General features: G+C 38.5%; 1 protein-coding gene across 5 annotated transcripts in view; it reads left to right on the forward strand.

Moving 5' to 3' along the window:
- Positions 1-3,454: 3,454 nt before the first annotated feature.
- IL18RAP (interleukin 18 receptor accessory protein) overlaps positions 3,455-18,982 on the forward strand; it is a 34,560-nt gene continuing 19,032 nt past the window's right edge. Inside the window, exons 1-6 of one of the 5 annotated variants that reach the window (XM_054476376.1) lie at positions 3,455-3,508; positions 3,653-3,802; positions 4,421-4,657; positions 8,029-8,198; positions 8,665-8,989; positions 9,085-9,268. In XM_054476376.1, coding sequence (XP_054332351.1) covers positions 8,129-8,198; positions 8,665-8,989; positions 9,085-9,268 — 579 coding nt within the window. In that variant the 5' untranslated portion in view covers positions 3,455-3,508; positions 3,653-3,802; positions 4,421-4,657; positions 8,029-8,128. Of the gene's footprint in view, positions 3,803-4,420; positions 4,658-7,731; positions 7,910-7,946; positions 8,199-8,664; positions 8,990-9,065; positions 9,269-18,982 lie in introns of those variants that run through there. The other 4 variants (XM_054476379.1, XM_054476378.1, XM_054476377.1 and 1 more) reach the window with 4 other exon arrangements.

The following is an 18,982-nucleotide window of genomic DNA, read 5'->3' on the forward strand; positions in this document are numbered from 1 at the left end:
AGGAATTTACCCAATTTGTACAGTTATCACAGGTACATTCTCGTGGCAAATTCTTGGCTTGGCTTCCTAACCTCGAGGTTTTTAAAAGTGTAATCCAAAATGCCCTATTAAAGTTCCAGCAAAGCCAACTTAAAACAGCCTATAGGTCTAATCGTGATTCTTATTGCACTTTATGCAAATAATCAGACCAAGTATAATACTATATCTTATTTTACAAGTAAATTGGTCCTAGTAAGATTTATCTTTGGTAGAAATGGGAAGCTGAAGAGAGTAAAATTATGTTTCCAAGGAAGATTATAGCATACCTGTTATTAGATCGCAGCCCTGACCATTAATTGTTTTTGAGTTTTTATTATTTTCCTAAAATTTGGATTGAATCCCCAATGAAATAGGTTTCACCACTTATCTCTCATTGTTGTACTTCTTCCAAGACAAACAAAAGCAAACAAACAAACTTCCAAGACAAACAAAACTTCAAAAACTAGAGATAATTCAACAAGCAATGGAAGTTATATAAATCACTTGACTGGGATCTATCTAGGAATGGGCCTTCCTTGGGATGCCAAGGGATGAAGGATGCCTATTATTCTAACCTAAGCAAAGTTTGATCATCAATGCTTCCATGGGAAGATTTTTGATCAAAGAGGGGAGAAAAGAGAGAAGAAAAATAGCTCAGAATAGTGTGAGCTATCTGAGGTATGCAAAATTTATTAGGCCCAGAGAGATATGAGTACGTGACTTCAGTCATGCTCCCCACCTCTCACTCCCCACTGCACTCATGCCTAGGGCAATTGTTTAAAGTCATTTTGTTTCTGACTAGCTACCTCACTCATTATCTTCAGGTTCTTGAACATTGTGAGACAGATAACATGGATAGCCAATCAATAGCTTGTCTTATTTTAATGTAATTCTTGCTAAACAACTTAGAAACTGCCTCTTATTTTCCTTTAAAAATCTACTTATAACTGCTGCTAATCAGAGAATATATTCAGAACAACTTGAATCTATGGTCCTACAATGTGATCCTCAAGCTCTGCCCAAATAAAGTCTTTACTTATATTAATTATGACACAGCTTGTTTTCAGGTCGACCAGCAAAAGATCTTGCAGGTAGAAGATGGATAGTATATGTTTCTTGGATTAGATTCATGACTATGCACTATAATTATTTCTCTCTCAAAAATATGAACAGTTAGAAGTCAAAAAAGTGTTTTATTTCTCCTTGAACCATGTTTCTGAGAAAATAATAGGTATGCACAACATAATTTGAGACATAAATTCACCAGATGGACTCATTTCCATTTCATCCAGGAATTTATCTCAAGTGAAATAGAATTCATTTGGCCAATGGTAATATGGTAATGTATTTTTCCATCATCTATTGCTGTCTAACAAACTACCCCAAAATTTAGTGACTTAAACCTAACATCGTGACTTAAACTTAACAATGTATTATTTTTCACAATGCTGCAATCCGGGTTGGACTCAGCTGAGCTGTTGTTCTTCTCCATGTCACATCTGCTGTAGGTATTCACTCACATGCTTGAAGCTGGGTGGGTTAGAACAGCTGGGGCCTGGCCTAGCATCTCTTTCTCTCCTGTTCTCACAATCTGCCTAGCTTAGGCTTCTTTACGGTAAGGTGATCTCAGGATATTTGGGCTTGTTACCTGGTGTCTGGCTCCCAAAAGAGGAATTGGAAGCTGAAGATCTTTTAAAAACTGGTCTGCAACTGGCAACAGTGTCACTTCTGCTGTGTTCTTTTCATCAAAAGCGAATCATAAAGCCAGTCTAGATTCAAGGACAGAGAAAACACATTTTATCTCTTGATGTGAGAAACAAAGTGCACATGGAAGTAAATGGGAAAAGGTGAGGAGTTGGTGGAAGATTTGATGGCAGCCATTTTTAGAGACTAGCTCCACAGTGTCTACAGCAAGACTTTCCATCTCCTGTAAGCCCTGTTCAAACTCTATTAAAGTGATCAAATTCACTATAGGAGACAACTAAATAACTGAAATAGTTTGTATATTAGTGCCTGCACAAATCTCATGTTAAGTTGTAATTTCCAGTGTTGGAGGTGGGGCGTGGTGGGAGGTGATCTGATCATGGGGTCAGGTTTCTCATGATGATTTAGCACCATCCCTTTGGTGTTGTCCACATGATAGTAAGTGAGATCTGGTAGTTTAAAAGTGTGTTGTATCCACCCCTGTCTCGTACCTGCTTTCACCATGTGATGTGACTGCTCCCCTTTTGCTTTCTGCCATGATTGGAAGCTTCCTAAGTCTTCCCCAGGTACAGATGCCACTCTTTTCTGTGCAGCCTACAGAACCATGAGCCAATTAAACCACTTTTCTTAGAAATTACCCAGTCTCAGATATTTCTTTATAGCAATGCAAGCATGGCCTAATACAATAACTTTAGATTCAGTTTTGAGGTCTGCATCAAGATCTCTGAAACTTCACAAGGACAGCTTCCACACCCCAATTCACTTGAATGTAGTTCCAGTCAATGGTTATTGAACACTTACCAAAAACAATAGCTTATTATTAGCCTTTTTCATTCACTCAACTTCATTTCTCCAAAACTTCCCAGGTCTGCTGCCCTTGTTCTTACTACTGGGCCTGTTGCCACATGACATTGTAAGCCTGGAGCATCACATGCCTGGAGTGTCTGTTTCACTGTTCCTTGTTACCACTCTTGGAATAGGCTTGGAACAAACCCTCACATCCTCTCGGAATCCTAGGTAGACTCATGACCAGTGGTGGATACATTTTTGGGGCTCCTTCCTATCTACAGTTACTAATTCTTCTTGCATCCTCCTACCCTCACCTCAGGTAAACACTTATTTTGCTTTCATACCAAAGTAAATTTAGTTTTCATTTGTATTTCATGTTATTCTCTATATATGTGTAGAAGCAGCCTGGAGCTTTGATGTGCTCAGCTGTGCCAGCCTTACCTTTATTAGAATACTAGACTCTTGATGGAGGATGTTATCTAGACTTAACCAAGATGGTTTCTAGACAAAACTCATTACAACTATTGTGGTCTCAGAGTATTTGAAGTATTAAATGGTTTCAATTGCTCTATCAAAGGAACAATGGAGTTTTCAATTATATGTTATATTCTGAAACTGTCTCTCAATAGGAACGAAACCCAAGTAACTTTAGACTTTAAATGTATTTTCCTTTGTGTATTAATAAATTATTGCTTTATAAAATTGGTGGTGGAGAGGTAATTTTTCTTTTTCAAAATTAGAAAGTTAATCACAAAATAGGCTTTAGTATTTATCTTAAAGGTCACACTTTTGGAGGTTAGTTTTACAAGAAGAAAACCAAAACCCACAGTTGAGAAATTGAGTTGAGAGTTAATATTCTTTACAGGAAATTCCTGTAAAGGAAACCAGCTTACTCACTTTTTCAACTAAACCCAACCACAAACTTTATCTCGTCAAGGAGGTTGGTCAGAGAAGAGTTTGAGTTGCTTCTTCTTCAGAGCACTTCCTAGGGAAAGAGGTAGTTTATTTGATTTTCCTCTGTATGACCATCCATTTCACAATGTCAATGGTCATTTACAAAATGAGGTTTTCCTTTTTCCTCCAGTTATAACCCCTTATTTTTGAGCTGGTCTGAATAACATGGCTACTGTGTCTTCTCCAGGTATCTCTCTGGATAGGAATAAATATAGTAGAATCCTTTGAAAATGGATATTTTCACATATTTTCCTTCAGATACAAAAGCTGGCAGTTACTGAAATAAGGACTTGAAGTTCCTTCCACTTTTTTTATGTCTTAAGAGCAGGAAATAAAGGTAAGAGAGCAGTACTTCTTTTTTTTTTCACTAGATTTCCTGACCAGAAAACATAAGTTGGGAGAATAGCTTAAATAATTTAAAAAATGAGTTGCTAATACAATTGCTTTTCAAGAAATATTTTAGAATAACAAAATGGGTTATTTACTAACAAAATTTACATCTCCATGTATACGGAGTCTTCACTTAAAAAAACTGATGGTTATAGAATAAACCTGTTTAAAGTGCTTTGAGCATTTTACAGGAAGGGCTAAGAGCAGATTCAAGATGTTTGCCAAATTTGAATGCCCATTTAAACTTAACTGTAACATCTTTGATGGCAGGTAGTACAGCCTCATGTTCTGTTATCCCTAGACAATGGGATCTAAAGCCACCACGGAGCATCTGAGAATCATAATGATATTAGTTGAATTAAGTACTGTCACTATTAGACGAGACCAAATCTCTGTCTGCAGGTGTTCTCCGTGTAAAGTGGTTTAAGTCTGCCTTTGATGGTGACATTTCTGTCCCTGGGTCTCAGATCCCCGTTGACATTGCTTTCTCCAGCACTTTCCTCTCTCTTCCCCGTTTCCCACCACAAAGTTTTGTGGGGAAAGTTTGGTTCATTATTTCTCCCAGAGACAGCTGAAGGTGTAGACTTGACCAACTGAAAGAGAAATCTTCATCCTCTGACAAAAGATACATGGTTCTCAAAAAACGCATCTGGAAAATAATTGAAGAAGAGATTCTGTAGATTCTCCCAGCGCTGTTGGGCTCTCAATTCCTTCTGTGAAGGACAGCATATGGTGATGGGGAAATCAGAAGCTTTGAGACCCTCTACACCTGGATATGAATCCCCCTTCTAATACTTACCAGGTATGTGATTATCATTGAGAATGGGCACTGCCATTCCAAGCAATGTGAGCCTTGGTTGCCCATCTGTAATACGAGAAGGACAGCACCCCGCTTCACTTTACAGAAAGTAAATGAGTGCCACATTGTTTTATTCCCATAAGCAGAGTCTGAAGCTTGCTCTGGCTTAAGTTGCCCAGTGCTCAATAAATGATGTACTCTGCATTTGGGTGGCTCCTTCCGATTCAGTGAAGCATTTTAGTGATGGCAGCATGGAAGACATCACGCAGACATTAGACGGCCTTCAAAAGGTAGATATTAACAAGCAAGCCACACAGTGTGGGTGTGTTGTCCCACATAAATGAGACTTCCAGAATGGGCTTGGGCTCACGTTGGTCAGTTGCCTACAATGCTGGCAACAGCTACTGTAACTCAGCACTGACCCACCTCCCCAAGCTCTATGCTTATCCCTGAGCAGGGCTTCCCAAAAATGTCTCCTGGATGAGCATGGTGGCTCTGACACTTATTTATAATGTAGGTTCCATTGCTCTTCTCCTTGAGAATCTGATTATCTGATTTAATAAGTCCTCGGGAATCCCAAAAATCTGCATTTGTAATAAGTGTTTCGGGTGATTCTTATAATCAAGATGATTTGAGAAACACTGTCCCAGAGTGAAAGCTGCAGCCTGCAATCAGTCTCAAGCAGCCGGAGGTCTGAGGCCAGTGGGTGGGTGGGTGCATCAGTAGACAGTATCTGTCATCTCAAGGTTGGTGGAAATTCCTGAGGGCTGGAGACTGCTGGGCATTGTGGTAACTGATTTGCTATAGGCTTGGACATTTAGACATAAATTGCGGGATGGTAGAGCTGGGATGATCTTAGCAATCAACTGGTCTTATGATTTGCAAGTCAGGGAGCTTTTTTTAAAATTACAAATATCCTGACTTAAACATCAGAAATTCTGATTCCCTCATTCTAAGGTGGAGGAACTACTGATACAGTCCACACATTTCACTTTTCAGATAAGAAAGCTGAAGTCCAGAAAGATCCTAAGTGACTTAACTGGAGTCACACAGTATGTGAATCACCATAATAGATTGCTATGTGTTTGTTCTGACAGCTCTGGAAGTGTTTGTCATTTTTTCAGAACACAAAATTTATTACTAATTATTCATTTGGCACTCTCCTAGAATCAGGATATATGATTTCTGAAACGGGATCTCTGCTCTACAGGAGTTCCCAATCTAGTGGGAGGACAAGGTGTAAGGAACAACTGATCTACTGCACCACAGTTAAATCCTGAACAAGTCATTACTGAGCTCCTGCTATTAGCTAGGCATTATTCCTGCAGAGAGGCTGCAGGACTCAGAAAGACAAACTCAGCTCCTGCTGGGATGGAACTTATATTCTAGTTGGGGAGAAGTTTTAGGAATAAGATATTTTCAGACAATAATATGTGCTAAGACAAAAGTCATTTAAAATGAGTAGCAAGAAGGGAGAGAGGTGCTTCTTTATCCAGGTGGTCAGGGAATGACTCTCTGAGGAAGAAATCAGGTAAGACATTAGAGAGCCAAATGCTACAGCATTTGTCCATGGTGCTCTGGAATCTGTGCTTCATCACATGGGTGGCGGGAGCCGGTGACGTTTTGGGCATGGAAATGAAATGCCCAGGCTTGCTTCTTAGGAAGATGTGTCTGGTGGTGGAGTTGGAGGACTGTTCTTTCAGAGACTTTGTGGACAAGGGAAAGGCAAGTGGGGAGACCATATCTTTAAAGGCCGTTGCTGATCCTGCCTTGTTCCTTGATTGCAGTCCTTGTAAGAAGAGCTGTCAGTTGTCAGCAATGGGGATAATGCAGTGACCTTAACACCTATCCCTGGCATTCTGCAAGGGGCATTGCACAGAACCCCCTTTCTTTCTTCCATGAACACGCCTTGCTGTCAGCAGACAGCCAGGTCAGCATCAGCAGCCAGGTGGTAGCATCCTGTACTTTCCTGTACTTTCTGGCTCCACCTGGACAAAGTGGTCTGAGCAGACTTTCCTTTTCACCTGCATGGTTCTACCTGCCTCCTGTCCAAGATTAATCTCTCCATGGTATGAGGGACCCCACTTCTTCTGACTTCCTGGGAGAAAGCAGTCCATGCACCCTCTCCTCACTCTCACTTGTATTTGTCCTCACTGACCTGCTGACACATTCCCCTCACAGTGGAATCCTGCCCAAGGCCCTCTCATCTCCAGAAATGAGCAAACACTTCCCCCGTCTTCCTGCATCATGCAGCCTGTAGAATGCGTGGTTCTTCCCCGCTTCCCACATTCCTTCTACTCCTCTCTCTCCACCCTGAAGTGCTCCGTTATCTCACCCCAGCTGCATATGCTGAGCTTTTGGTGGCCAAACCAAGACTCTTTGGTGGACACTTTTCAGTCCTTCTCATGCCCAACTCCTCTGCAGCTTCTGAAACTGATGTCTAGTCTCTCCTCCAAGCTTTCTCTGTCTGGATTGCCAAGGTGGTCTCTCTGCTCTGCTCTTTGCATTCCTTTTAGGTTTGTCATTCTTTATTTTCCATTAGCCCTGGCCTACTCTTAAAGGCTGAGGTTCCTCAGGGAAGTTCATCTGCCCTCCCCTGTGGGGCAACAGAAACACTCCAGGCTTGTTACAGATGCCCCAGGCTCCCTCCAGCTGCTGAAACAGAGACCCCGCTCTGAGCCATATCCCTCCTCACCCCGCTGCCCTGGGAATGCTCCAGCTGTATCCCCAAGATATTTCAAGTAAGTGGTTTGAAAGGTCCCATGACTGCCTTATCAAGAGAGGGGACACAAGTCCTTTGGACACAGCCCAAATCTGATTCTCTGGAGGGGACCTGCTCCCCCTTTCATATTTGAAAGAGTTGATAGTGATGCCATCCAGTGACAACTTTCCCTCTTGCATGTGGGGCAGGGAGAGGCAGGTGGCCTCTATTCTCTAATAGCATAGGCTAGTATATGCAAACATTCTCAAATTTTATCAATAGGAGCTATATCTCTAGCCTTCCTAACCATGAAAAATCTGACATTTTTATTCAACTTGGGTCATTTTTTCAGGAAAAGTTAAACATAACTCTTTCCAAATTACTCATGGAAATATACATGCTAGGTGAGCACATCAAAGAGAAAAAGATTAATGAGGGGAAAAATGGCATTAAAAGAACACACTGCATAGAGCCTAGGGATATCGGGAGTTTGAGATGATTTGTAAGAAATGACACAAGTGAAAAGGTTGCTACACACCACTGGAAATGCTCACGTAAGTTATAGGCAAGTGAAGGCCGGTTTGGGTAGGACTTGCCCTTTCAAAGCTTCCTGTGTGAGTTGCACTTTGTTCACTGGTTCTGACTTCTTCATTTCCCATTTCTTGATTTACAGAAATGAAGGGGATACTCAGGGCAGAGTTCTGAATCTCAAAACACTCTACTCTGCCAACGGAATGAAGTTATTGGAGTGATGACAGGAACACGGGAGAACAATGCTCTATTTGGGCTGGATATTTCTTTGGCTTGTTGCAGGAGAGCGAATTAAAGGATTTAATATTTCAGGTAGGGGTTTTCACTTTTCGTGTTAGCACTGTGAGTCTTTGGTCAAACGTAAAGTGATGGATAACCTGATATATTAGCAGTATGATATATTAATACACAACCTTTCCATCCTACTGTTAAAAAGGGACTGAGAGGAGAATTATTGGGGCGAACAGCTTTCGGCTGATACCAAGCATTGTCGAGGTACCCTGTTACTGTGGTTGAGTGTTCAGTGAGATCAGCTGACGAGGGAGGAGCCAGGGTTCTACCATCTTTTCCAGGAAACCAGGGCTGCTGCTGGTGATGCTGGAGTCCCGTGGGAGGGAATTAGAACAGGCACTTCCTTTCCCCTAAAAACTGGACAGTGAAGAAGAAAGACACACAAGGAAGCTTAATCTCTTGTTAAATCAAGTACTAGATGTAAATATAAGCTAGAATTCCATTTTCTAATGTGTTTCCATGTTGTTTTGTTTATTATGATTTTCAGGTTGTTCCACAAAAAAACTCCTTTGGACATATTCTACAAGGAGTGAAGAGGAATTTGTCTTATTTTGTGATTTACCAGAGCCACAGAAATCACATTTCTGCCACAGAAATCGACTCTCACCAAAACAAGTCCCTGAGCACCTGCCCTTCATGGGTAGTAAGGACCTATCTGATGTCCGATGGTACCGACAACCTTCAAATGGAGATCCATTAGAGGACATTAGGAAAAGCTATCCTCACATCATTCAGGATAAATGTACCCTTCGCTTTTTGACCCCAGGGGTGAATAATTCTGGGTCGTATATTTGTAGACCCAAGATGATTAAGTATGTTCCAAATACATTTCTATCTGAAAACATTTCCAAATCCTCTATTATCTAGACAAAATATCTATGTTCACAGGGTCTTGTTAATTTCCTAGGAGCCCCTATGATGTAGCCTGTTGTGTCAAGATGATTTTAGAAGTTAAGCCCCAGACAAATGCATCCAGTGAGAATTCCACATCACATAAGCAAGACCTACTTCTTGGGAGCACTGGCTCTATTTCTTGCCCCAGTCTCAGCTGCCAAAGTGATGCACAAAGTCCAGAGGTAACTTGGTACAAGGTAAGAGTGAATTCTCTAAAATTAATATGAGTATTGTTTTTGTGGTATCTTCTTCATGGGCTTTTCATGGAAAAGCGTATTTGAGAATCTGAGGTATACAGCTTCTCAAAAACTGGCCCTGTGCCTCTGCAGGAGATCTGACTTTCTAAAATAATCATGTCCCCTGGGAAGCCAGAGAGCTTGATATTCTAATTATTAGAGGCATCCTTTTGATCAACACCAAAGAAACTTCTAAAATTCAAATATATTACGCATGAGGTTAGACATAAACCTACTAACATCTGCTGATGTAGGAAGATAGGTTCACTCATTTTCACTCTTAGGAAAGCAACAGGCATTGAAAAGGGGAAGGGAGCACTCAACACGTAAGTCTTGAAGGGTTTGTGAAAGATACAGGAGCCTGAAATACATTCCCAAAAAGACAGCTCTTGAAGGACAGTTAGGACAAATCCAAAGTGGGCCTGAGTGACAGATGTCTTGCACAGGTGAGATGGAAAGGAGTACAGTGCAAAGAGAAAAAGGGAACAAGAGCAAGTTTCACAATGACTTTTAGCTATGAACCACATGTACGTGAACTCCCGTAACAAAAGCACTTCATGTTTCCATCATGTTTTATAGTGTTTCCAGTGCTAGCAGATGATGAAATGCTGCCTAACCATCTCCTCCAACAGAGCCCCCTGTCAGTTGACTCTTGGGTGATGGAATCCAGGAATAGAATCTAAATCGCTTCCTACAGTTGCAATAACTATTTGAAGTCCAATACTTTGTCTTCAAAATTATGCAGAATTTTGTATTCAACCTCATAATATATGTGTTTGTTAATATAAAAATATCATTCTAAATTGCTACTGATTAAAGTCAGAAAGATGAGTTATGCTTATCTAATGGTTTAATGCACCCCAAATTTTAAGAATGAGAGTCTCCTGGGGATACAGTTACCATGGTAAGAGGAAACATTTCCCTACTTGATTCCTGAGACTCCAGGCTAATAGGAGGACAGATGTTATCACATCCTTTATAGAAATAAATATACAGGGTGGACGAACGGCATGGGGTATGGTCTCACATTTGTGTTTTTATATGACACTGAAAGAATGCTGGTCTCAATAAAACCCTAATTTCAGAAACATTCATTTCATAACCTCTAAAATGAGGTTAGTAAGAAGAGCCAATAGTTTTGTTCATTATTTTCAGTTCCCTCTCAAGAACAAAACTTCCTTTGGTTCAAAGTATCTGTCATCCAGGATGGCAGCTGTCTTGTTGTCTTGGTGGGCTGTTCTCAAGCCAGTAAAGCAGTCTTGTCCCCATTATTTCAGATGAAAATGTGTTTGGCTTTTCAATGATCATACATCTGAAGTGAAAGCTATGAATTTTTACTTTTCAGGTGAGCACAAGTTGCATAATAGTTGCCAGCTTTCTGCAAATATTGCTTTTATAAACTAAACCCTAAAACTGTATGACATTCACAAAGGGAAGCTTTGTTTCACTTCCCTGGGGCTTTGACTACAAACGTCAACATGTGTTTAATGGTGAACAGGCAGCCACCCTAAGGATAGGTGAACAATGGCTGTTATTAAAATTGTACCTCTGATACACATTTGGACAGGTCTTGGTTTTGTAAATTACACATATGTATGTGTGCACTCACACATACATATGCATATACAGGCACAAAGTAACCTGGAAATCACAGACCTAATGGCAGTAGTACATCATTAAAAGTGATGGCATTAGGCAGGAAAACACACCTAATGCCTTTTTCCTTCACGCTAACCCCCAGGTTCTCAGGTGGTGGGTGAGTCATACCTATGACCCATCTCTGAATAGATGAAGCTGACACTGGCTGAGAAAATGAAAACATGGCTTTGTTGAATTAAAATGAAACTGCTCTCTAGGGATGCACCCACCAGATACACAGAGTATACAACTGAAATAAATCCCTGGGCTTGGAGTCTCTGGAGCATTCCACAATATTTTTAATTGGCAAATTAAAAACAGGCTTGCAGATTGTTAAAAAAATTTTTTTCAACTTCTTTATTTAAAAATTATTTTTAATTAACAAATCATAATTGTATACATTTACAATAGATTAAATGTATACAATACATTTAATGGTCAATAGATTTTAAAAAAAGATGCCAAGAACACACAATGGGGAAAGGATTACCTCTCCAATAAACGATGTTAGGAAAACTGGTTATCTACAGGGAGAAGAATGAAATTGTATCTCATACCACATACAAAAAAAAGTATTGATGTGATGTTTTGATATATGTATACAATGTAGAGTGATTAACTCAAGCTAATTAACACATCCATCACCTTGCTTACTTTTTTTGTGGACAGACATTTGAAACTTACTCTCTTAGTTATCTTGAAATGTGCAATATATTATTGGCTATAGTTATCCTGCTGTGAAATATGTCTGAAAACTTATTCCTCCTATCTATCTGAAACTTTGTACTCTTTGACCAGTATCTCCCCATTCACCCTCTTCTCCCCACCAACCAAACCTCCGCTAATCATCATTCTACTCTCAACTTCTATGAGTTCAACTTTTTAAGGTTCTATATATGAGTGAGATCTTGCCGCATTTGTCTTTCTGTGCCTGGCTTATTTCACTTAGCATAGCTTCCAAGTTTATTCGTGTTGTCCCACATGATTGAATTTCCTTTTGTAAAGGCTGAATAGTATTTCATTGCGTACATGTACCACATTTTCTTTGTCCATTCCTCTGTTGATGGACACTGAGGTTGATTCCATATCTTGGCTATTGTGAATAGTGCTGCAGTAAGCATAGGAGCGTAGTTAACTCTTTGCCATATTGATTTCAATCTCCTTGGATATGTACCCAAAAGTGGGATTGCTGAATCATATGGTAGTTCTATTTTTAGTTTTTCTGATGAGCCTTCATAGAGTTTCTCTTAATGGCTGTACTAATTTACATTTCTACCAACAATGTACAACAGATTAATTTTTTTGATAAAAGCCACTCTAACAAGTGTGAGGTGATATGTCATTGTGATTTCAATTTGTATTTCTATGATGATTAGTGATACTCAGCATTTTTTCATATAGTTGTTGGCCATTTGCATCCTTTCTTTTGAGAAATATCTTTTCAGATCTCTTGCCTATTTTTAAAATGGGCTATTTGTTTTCTTGCTAATGCAGTGTTTGAGTTCCTTATATATTCTTGACATTAACTCCTTATCAGATATATGGCTTGTAAATATTTTCCCCATTTGGTGGGTTGTTTCCTTTGCTACACAGAAGATTTTTAGTTTTATGCTATATCATTTGTCTATTTCTGTTTTTGTTACCTGTGCTTTCAGGGTCATATTCAAAAAAATATTTGCCCATAACAGTGCTGTAGAGCTTTCCCCCTATGTTTTCTTTTAGAAGTTTTACAACTTTAGATCTTATATTTCATTCTTTAACCCATTTTGAATTGATGGGTTGTGTGTGCTATGAGATACAATTTCATTCTTCTCCCTGTAGATAGCCAATTTTCCTAACACCATTTATTGGAGAGATAATCCTTTCCCCATTGTGCGTTCTTGGCATCTTTTTTTTTTTTTTTTTTTAAATCTGTTGACCATAAATGTGTGGGTTTCTTTCTGGACTTTCTATCGTATTCCATTTGTTGATGCGTCTGTTTTTATGCCAGTACCATGCTGTTTTGATTTAAATGGCTTTGCAATATATTTTGAAATCAGGGAGTGTGAAATATCTAGCTTTGTTCTTTTTGCTCAAGATTATTTGGTTATTTGGGGTCTTTTGTGGTTCCATATGAATTTAAGGGTAGTTTTTTGTATTTCTGTAAAAAATAACGACATTTTGATAGGGTTTGCACTGAATGTGTAGATCACTTTGAGTAGTAAGGACATCTTCTCAATATTAATTCTTCCAATCCATGGACACAGAATACCTTCATATTTATTTGTGTTTTCTTCCATTCCTTTTGTTAGTTTTTTTATAATTTTCAGTATATAGGTCCTTTACCTTCTTGGTTAAATTTATATCCAACTATTTTACTATGTTAGTTCCTATGGTAAATGGGCTTGTTTACTTAATTTCCTTTTCTGCAGACAGTTCGTTATCAGTACAGGGAAACACTGCTGATTTTTATATGTTGATTTTACTTCCTGCAATTTTACTGAATTCATTTATCACTTCTAACAGTTTTTTGGTGGAGTCTTTAGAGTTTTCTATAGATGAGATCATGTCATCAACAAATAAAGGCAATTTTACTTGTTTTTCTACTAAAATGCTTTTTATTTCTTTCTCTTGCCTAATTGCTCTGGCTAGGACTTCCAGTACTATGATGAAAAGAGGTGGTAAGAGTGCACATTCTTGTTTTGTTAATCTGCTCTTAGAGGAAAAGATTTCAACTTTTCACAATTGAGTGTAGCTATGGGTTTGTCATATATGGCCTTTATTGTATTGAGGTACAGTCCCTCTATACGTAATTGGTTGAGGGTTTTTACCATGAAGGGTGTTAAATTTTGTCAAATGATATTTCTGCATCGATTGAGATCATCATACAGTTTTTATCTTTCATTTTATTATTGTAGTCTATCATATTTATTGATTCATGTATATTGAATCATCCTTGCATCCCAGGGATAAATCCCACTTGATCATGGGGAATGATTCTTTTAATGTGTGGTTGAATTTGGTTTGCTAATATTTTGTTGTGGATTTTTGCATCTGTATTTTTCAGGGATACTGGCCTGTAATTTTCTTGTACTGGCCTTTTCTGGCTTTGGTATCAGAGTGATGCTTGCTTCATAAAATTAGCTTGGAAGTTTTATTACTGATTCAGTCTCCTTATTCATTATTGGTCTGTTTAGATTTTCTGTTTCTTTATGATCCAATCTTGGTAGTTTGTATGTGTCTAGGAATATATCTGTTTCTTTTAGGTTATTCATTTTATTGGCATATAATTGTTCATAGTAGTTTCTTATAATCCTTTGTATTTTTGTGGTATTGGTTATAATGTCTGCTCTTTCATTTCTGATTTTATCTATTTGAGTGTTCTCTTTTTTCTTAGTCTAGTTAAGAGTTTGTTGATTTTGTTTTTAGTTTTTTCAGTAAACCAACTCTTAATTTTATTCATTTTTTCCTATTGTTTTTCTAATCTCTGTTTCATTTATTTCTGCTTTTATCTTTGTTATTTCCTTTCTTCTGCAAACTTTGGGCTTAATTTATTGCCCTTTTTATAACATCTTTCTGTGTTTCATTAGGTTGCTTATTTGAAATCTTTCCTGTGTTTCGATGCAGACATTCATTGCTATAAATTTCCCTCAGGACTGCTTTCACTGCATCCCACATGTTTTAGTACACTGTGTTTTGACTTGTTTGTCTCAAGTTATTTTTTAACTTCCTTTTTATTTCTTCTTTATCCCATTGGTTGTTTAGGAGCATTTTGTTTCATTTCTGCATATGTGCATATTTTCAAAGATATTTTCTGTTTTTAGATTTCTACTTTTATGCCTTTGTAGCCCAAAAGACACTTGATATGACTTCAATTTTCTTAAAGATTTTAAGACTTATCTTGTAGCTGAACATATCCGTCCTGGAAAATGTTCTATGTGTACTTGAGAAGGATGTGTATTCTGCTGCTGTTGGATAGAATGTTCTGTATATGTCTGTTAGGTCCATTTGGTCAAAAGCGTAATTCAAGGCCAATTTTTGAAGTTTATTTTCTGTTTAAATGAGCTGTCCATGGTTGAAATTAAGGTATTGAGTTTCTTACTATTATTGTATTGCAGTCTACCTCTTTCTTCATTTAATAAATGACTTATGTATTTAAGCGCTCTAATATTGGGTGCCTATGTATCTACAATTGTTATATCCTCTTAGTGAATGGACTCTTTATCATTATACAATGATCTTTCTTGTTTCTTTTTATAGCTTTTTACTGAAAGTCTATTTTGTCTGATATAAGTAGAGCTATCCCTGCTCTCTCTTGGTTTTCATTTGGATGGAATATCTTTATTCTTTTTTCTCTTCTAGTCTATATGTGTCCTTATTAGTAAATCTGTTGAAGGCAGCATATAGCTGAATTTTTAAAAACCCATTTAGCCTTGAAATGTTTTTTGATTGGAGACATATTGTAAATGGTTTGATTAATCCATTTACATTCAAGGTAATTATTGGTAGATAAGCACATGCTGTTGTCATTTTGTAACTTATTTTCTGTGTGTTTTGTAGGTTTTTTTGTTACTTTTTTCTCTGTTAGTATCTTCCTTTGTGTTTTGATGGCTTTGGTGTTACAGTTTGAATCTTTTATATTCATATTTTGTGCAGCTACTACACGTTTTTGTTTTGTGGTTACTATGAGGCTTCCATAAAACATTTCATAACAGGCTAGTTAAGCTAATAACAACTTAACTTTATATACAAAAAGTACACTTTCATTTCCTCCCCCCTACCTTTTATGGGTTTGATGTCAAATTTTACACTTGTTGTAGTTTCTGTTTGTTGATGATTAATTACAGCTAGGGTTGTTTTTATTAGTTTTGTCTATTAACCTTCATAGTAATGATAAATTGCTTTATATACCACCCTTACATTATTAGAGAATTATGAATATGACTATGTATTACCTATTACCATTGAATTTTTTACTTTCATATTTTTTGTTCTTAATTAGTAGGCATTCATTTCACTTTAGATCATTCCTTTTAGCAATTCTTAAAAGTAGACCAAGTGGTGATGAACTCCCTTAGCTTTTGTTTGTCTGGGAAAGTTTTAATTTCCCTCTCATTTCTGAAGGACAGCTTTGCTTGGTTGGCAGTTTGTTTGGGTTTTTTTCCTTTAACACTGAATATATCATCCCACTCTCTCCCGGCCTATAGCGTTTCTGCTGAGAAATCCACTGATAGCAATATTGGGACTTTCTTGAACATGATATGTTTCTCATCTCTTGCTACTTTCAGTATTCTTTCTTTGTCTTTGAATTTTTGACAATTTGATTATGATGTATCTTGGTAAACCCCTTTTGGGTTGAATTTGGTTGGCAACTTCTGAGTTTCCTATGCATGAATGTCATCTTTCCCTAGATTTAGGAAATTTTCAGCTGGTATTCCCTTAAATACGCTTTCTGACTTCCTTTTTCTTCCATCTTCTAAAATTCCTAATATGTGAATCTTGAAGGTATCCCATAATTCCCATAAGCCTTTTCATTCTTTTTTCTTTTTGCTCCTCTGACTAGATAATTTCAAATGTCATCTTTGATATCACAGATGCTTTCTTCTGCTTAATCAAATCTGCTGTTGATATTATAGTTCAGGTATTATATTCTTTATCTGTAGGATTTCTTTATTTTTCAAATACCCACACTTCAAGGAGAAGGATTTCTGTTTAAAACTTTTTTTTCTATTTCTCCATTAAACTTTTCATTTTGTTTGAAAATTGTTTTTAAAATTTATTTTATTTTTTATACAAATTTTCTTGTAGTTTCCTAAACTACTTTAAGAGGATTATTCTGAAGTTTTGTCAGTTATTTCTTAGATCTTTACTTCTTCCGATTTCATTATGATAGCTTTATTAGTTTCTTTTGGTGGTGTCTTATTTCCTTGATTTTTCATAATCATTTGTCCTTGCATTGGTGCCTAAGCAGTTGAGGAAACAGCCACCTCTTTTGGTCTTTGTAGGTGATCTTTGGTGGTAGGAGACCTTCACTATGTAGTCTAGCCTGGGATTCCAGGTGGGCTACTTGGTAGCAATCCCAGATAAGCAGACTTTGGTGTTGAGTTCTCTAGGTGGGCTTGGCTGTTTTCTGTGCACTGAGGTCAAGTGGAATTGCTTGCTGTTCTTTGCGTTCCAGTGAGACCACTTTCTGAACTCTATGGTCAGGTTGAGTCGCTGGATGGGCTCTGTGATTGCCTCTGATCAGGCAAAGTTGCAGACTGTCTTTCCAAATAGTCTGCAACTTTGCCTGATCAGAGGCAGTCACAGAACAATACCCTTGTGTCTTCCATTCACCCACAACATGAAGGAATTGCTTAATTAACTAAAAGGGCACCCAAATGCCCTACATCTGGCCGAGAAATACTGTTGTTAGAATGTGTAGTTGGGCAGGACAACAGGCTAGGCTCTGAGGCAAAGTGAGTTATCTGGGATTGCTGCTCAGCAATTTGGGATGGGCAGGGGGAGAAACTAGGCTACAAAGATGTGTGTGGGCTTGATCTTACCTCTGGGCCAGGGATAGCCTTAAGCAGAGCACTGAGGCTTGATTGGGTTGCCGCGCACCTTCCGGGCCTGGGTGGGGTCAGCTGCTCCTTCTGCAGATAATTGCTGATTTGCCCTTGCCTCCTGGCCTGGGGAAGGCTGCAGGAAGGTGCTGGGGCCTGGCTGGGTCACCATGCTTGGAGATTATTAATTAAAATATTTAATGACTGAAAAAGTCAGAATTAAAATGAGTTATTTATTATTTATGCTACTAACTTTTTCTATATATTTTTCTAATTTCTAAAAATGTAATGAAAAAATAGCCCTGGCATAAACAGACTTCATCTTAAATAAATAATAGTTACATGTAACGTAACAGCATTTTATGATCTTCAGCTAAGCAAATCCTTGACACAAGTCAAAATTATAATCAAGGGCAGTAAGAAAGTCTCTTCTGTACTGGCCTAGGGCACTGAGATATGAGTTGTGATGACATTGCTGTGACCTCTTGTTAGTAGGACTTGCACCTTGAATAACATTTCCATTGGTGGTTTAAGACAATCTCACTCATGCCACATTCTCTTGCCACACTTCTGACATGGCTGCTGGGTTGATTTTAAGCCCTATGTTGCATGCAAGGTTTTTGTTTGTTTGTTTTAGAGATAGGATCTCATTCTGCCACCTAGGCTGGAGTACAGTGGTGTAATCACAGCTCACTGCAGTCTTGAACTTCTGGGCTCAAGTGATCCTCCAGCCTTAGCATCTCAAGTAGTTGGGACTACAGGCACACACCACTGTGCCCAGCTAATTTTAAATTTTTTTTGTAGAGAAGGAGTTTCACTATGTTGCTCAGGCTGGTTTCAAACTCGTGGTTTCAACCAATCCTCCTGCCTTGGCCTTCCAAAGTGCTGGGATTACAGGTGTGAGCTATCATGCCAACCACAAAGAAGTTTGTTTGTTTTTTGAGATGGAATATCTCTCTTTGTCGCCTAGGCTAGAGTGCACTGGCACAATCTTGGCTCACTGCAACCTCCACCTCCCAGGTTCAAGCTATTCTCATGCCTCAGCCTCCCAAGTAGCTGGGATTACAGGTGTGCGCAACCACACCCGGCTAATTTTTGTATTTTTGGCAGAGATGGGGTTTCACCATGTTGGCCAGGCTGGTCTCGAACTCCTGACCTCAGGTGATCCACCTGCCTCAGCCTCTCAAAGTGCTGGGATTACAGGTGTAAGCCATCATGCCGACACCAAAGAAGTTTCGTACCTATACCTGATACTTCTCATTTCCTAGTTCTTGTAACTGGCACCTGTTGGCATCCTGTGGGCCTAGTGCTGTGGAGAACTGGTGAGCATGGTGAGAGTGGCTAGATCCAAAGATTAATGTGTTTCTAAATAGAGAAGAAGGTAATTTAATGTGTTTCTAAATAGAAAGAAGATAATTTAGATGATATTTCTCAAAACTGTTTCCAGGGTTGAAACATTGGCCCATTTGATTATTCTCACTACGAACATTTCAGAACTCTGAAGATCTGGACA

The sequence above is a fragment of the Pongo pygmaeus genome, chromosome 12 (assembly GCF_028885625.2).
Source record: "Pongo pygmaeus isolate AG05252 chromosome 12, NHGRI_mPonPyg2-v2.0_pri, whole genome shotgun sequence".
NCBI classification, from domain to species: domain Eukaryota; kingdom Metazoa; phylum Chordata; class Mammalia; order Primates; family Hominidae; genus Pongo; species Pongo pygmaeus.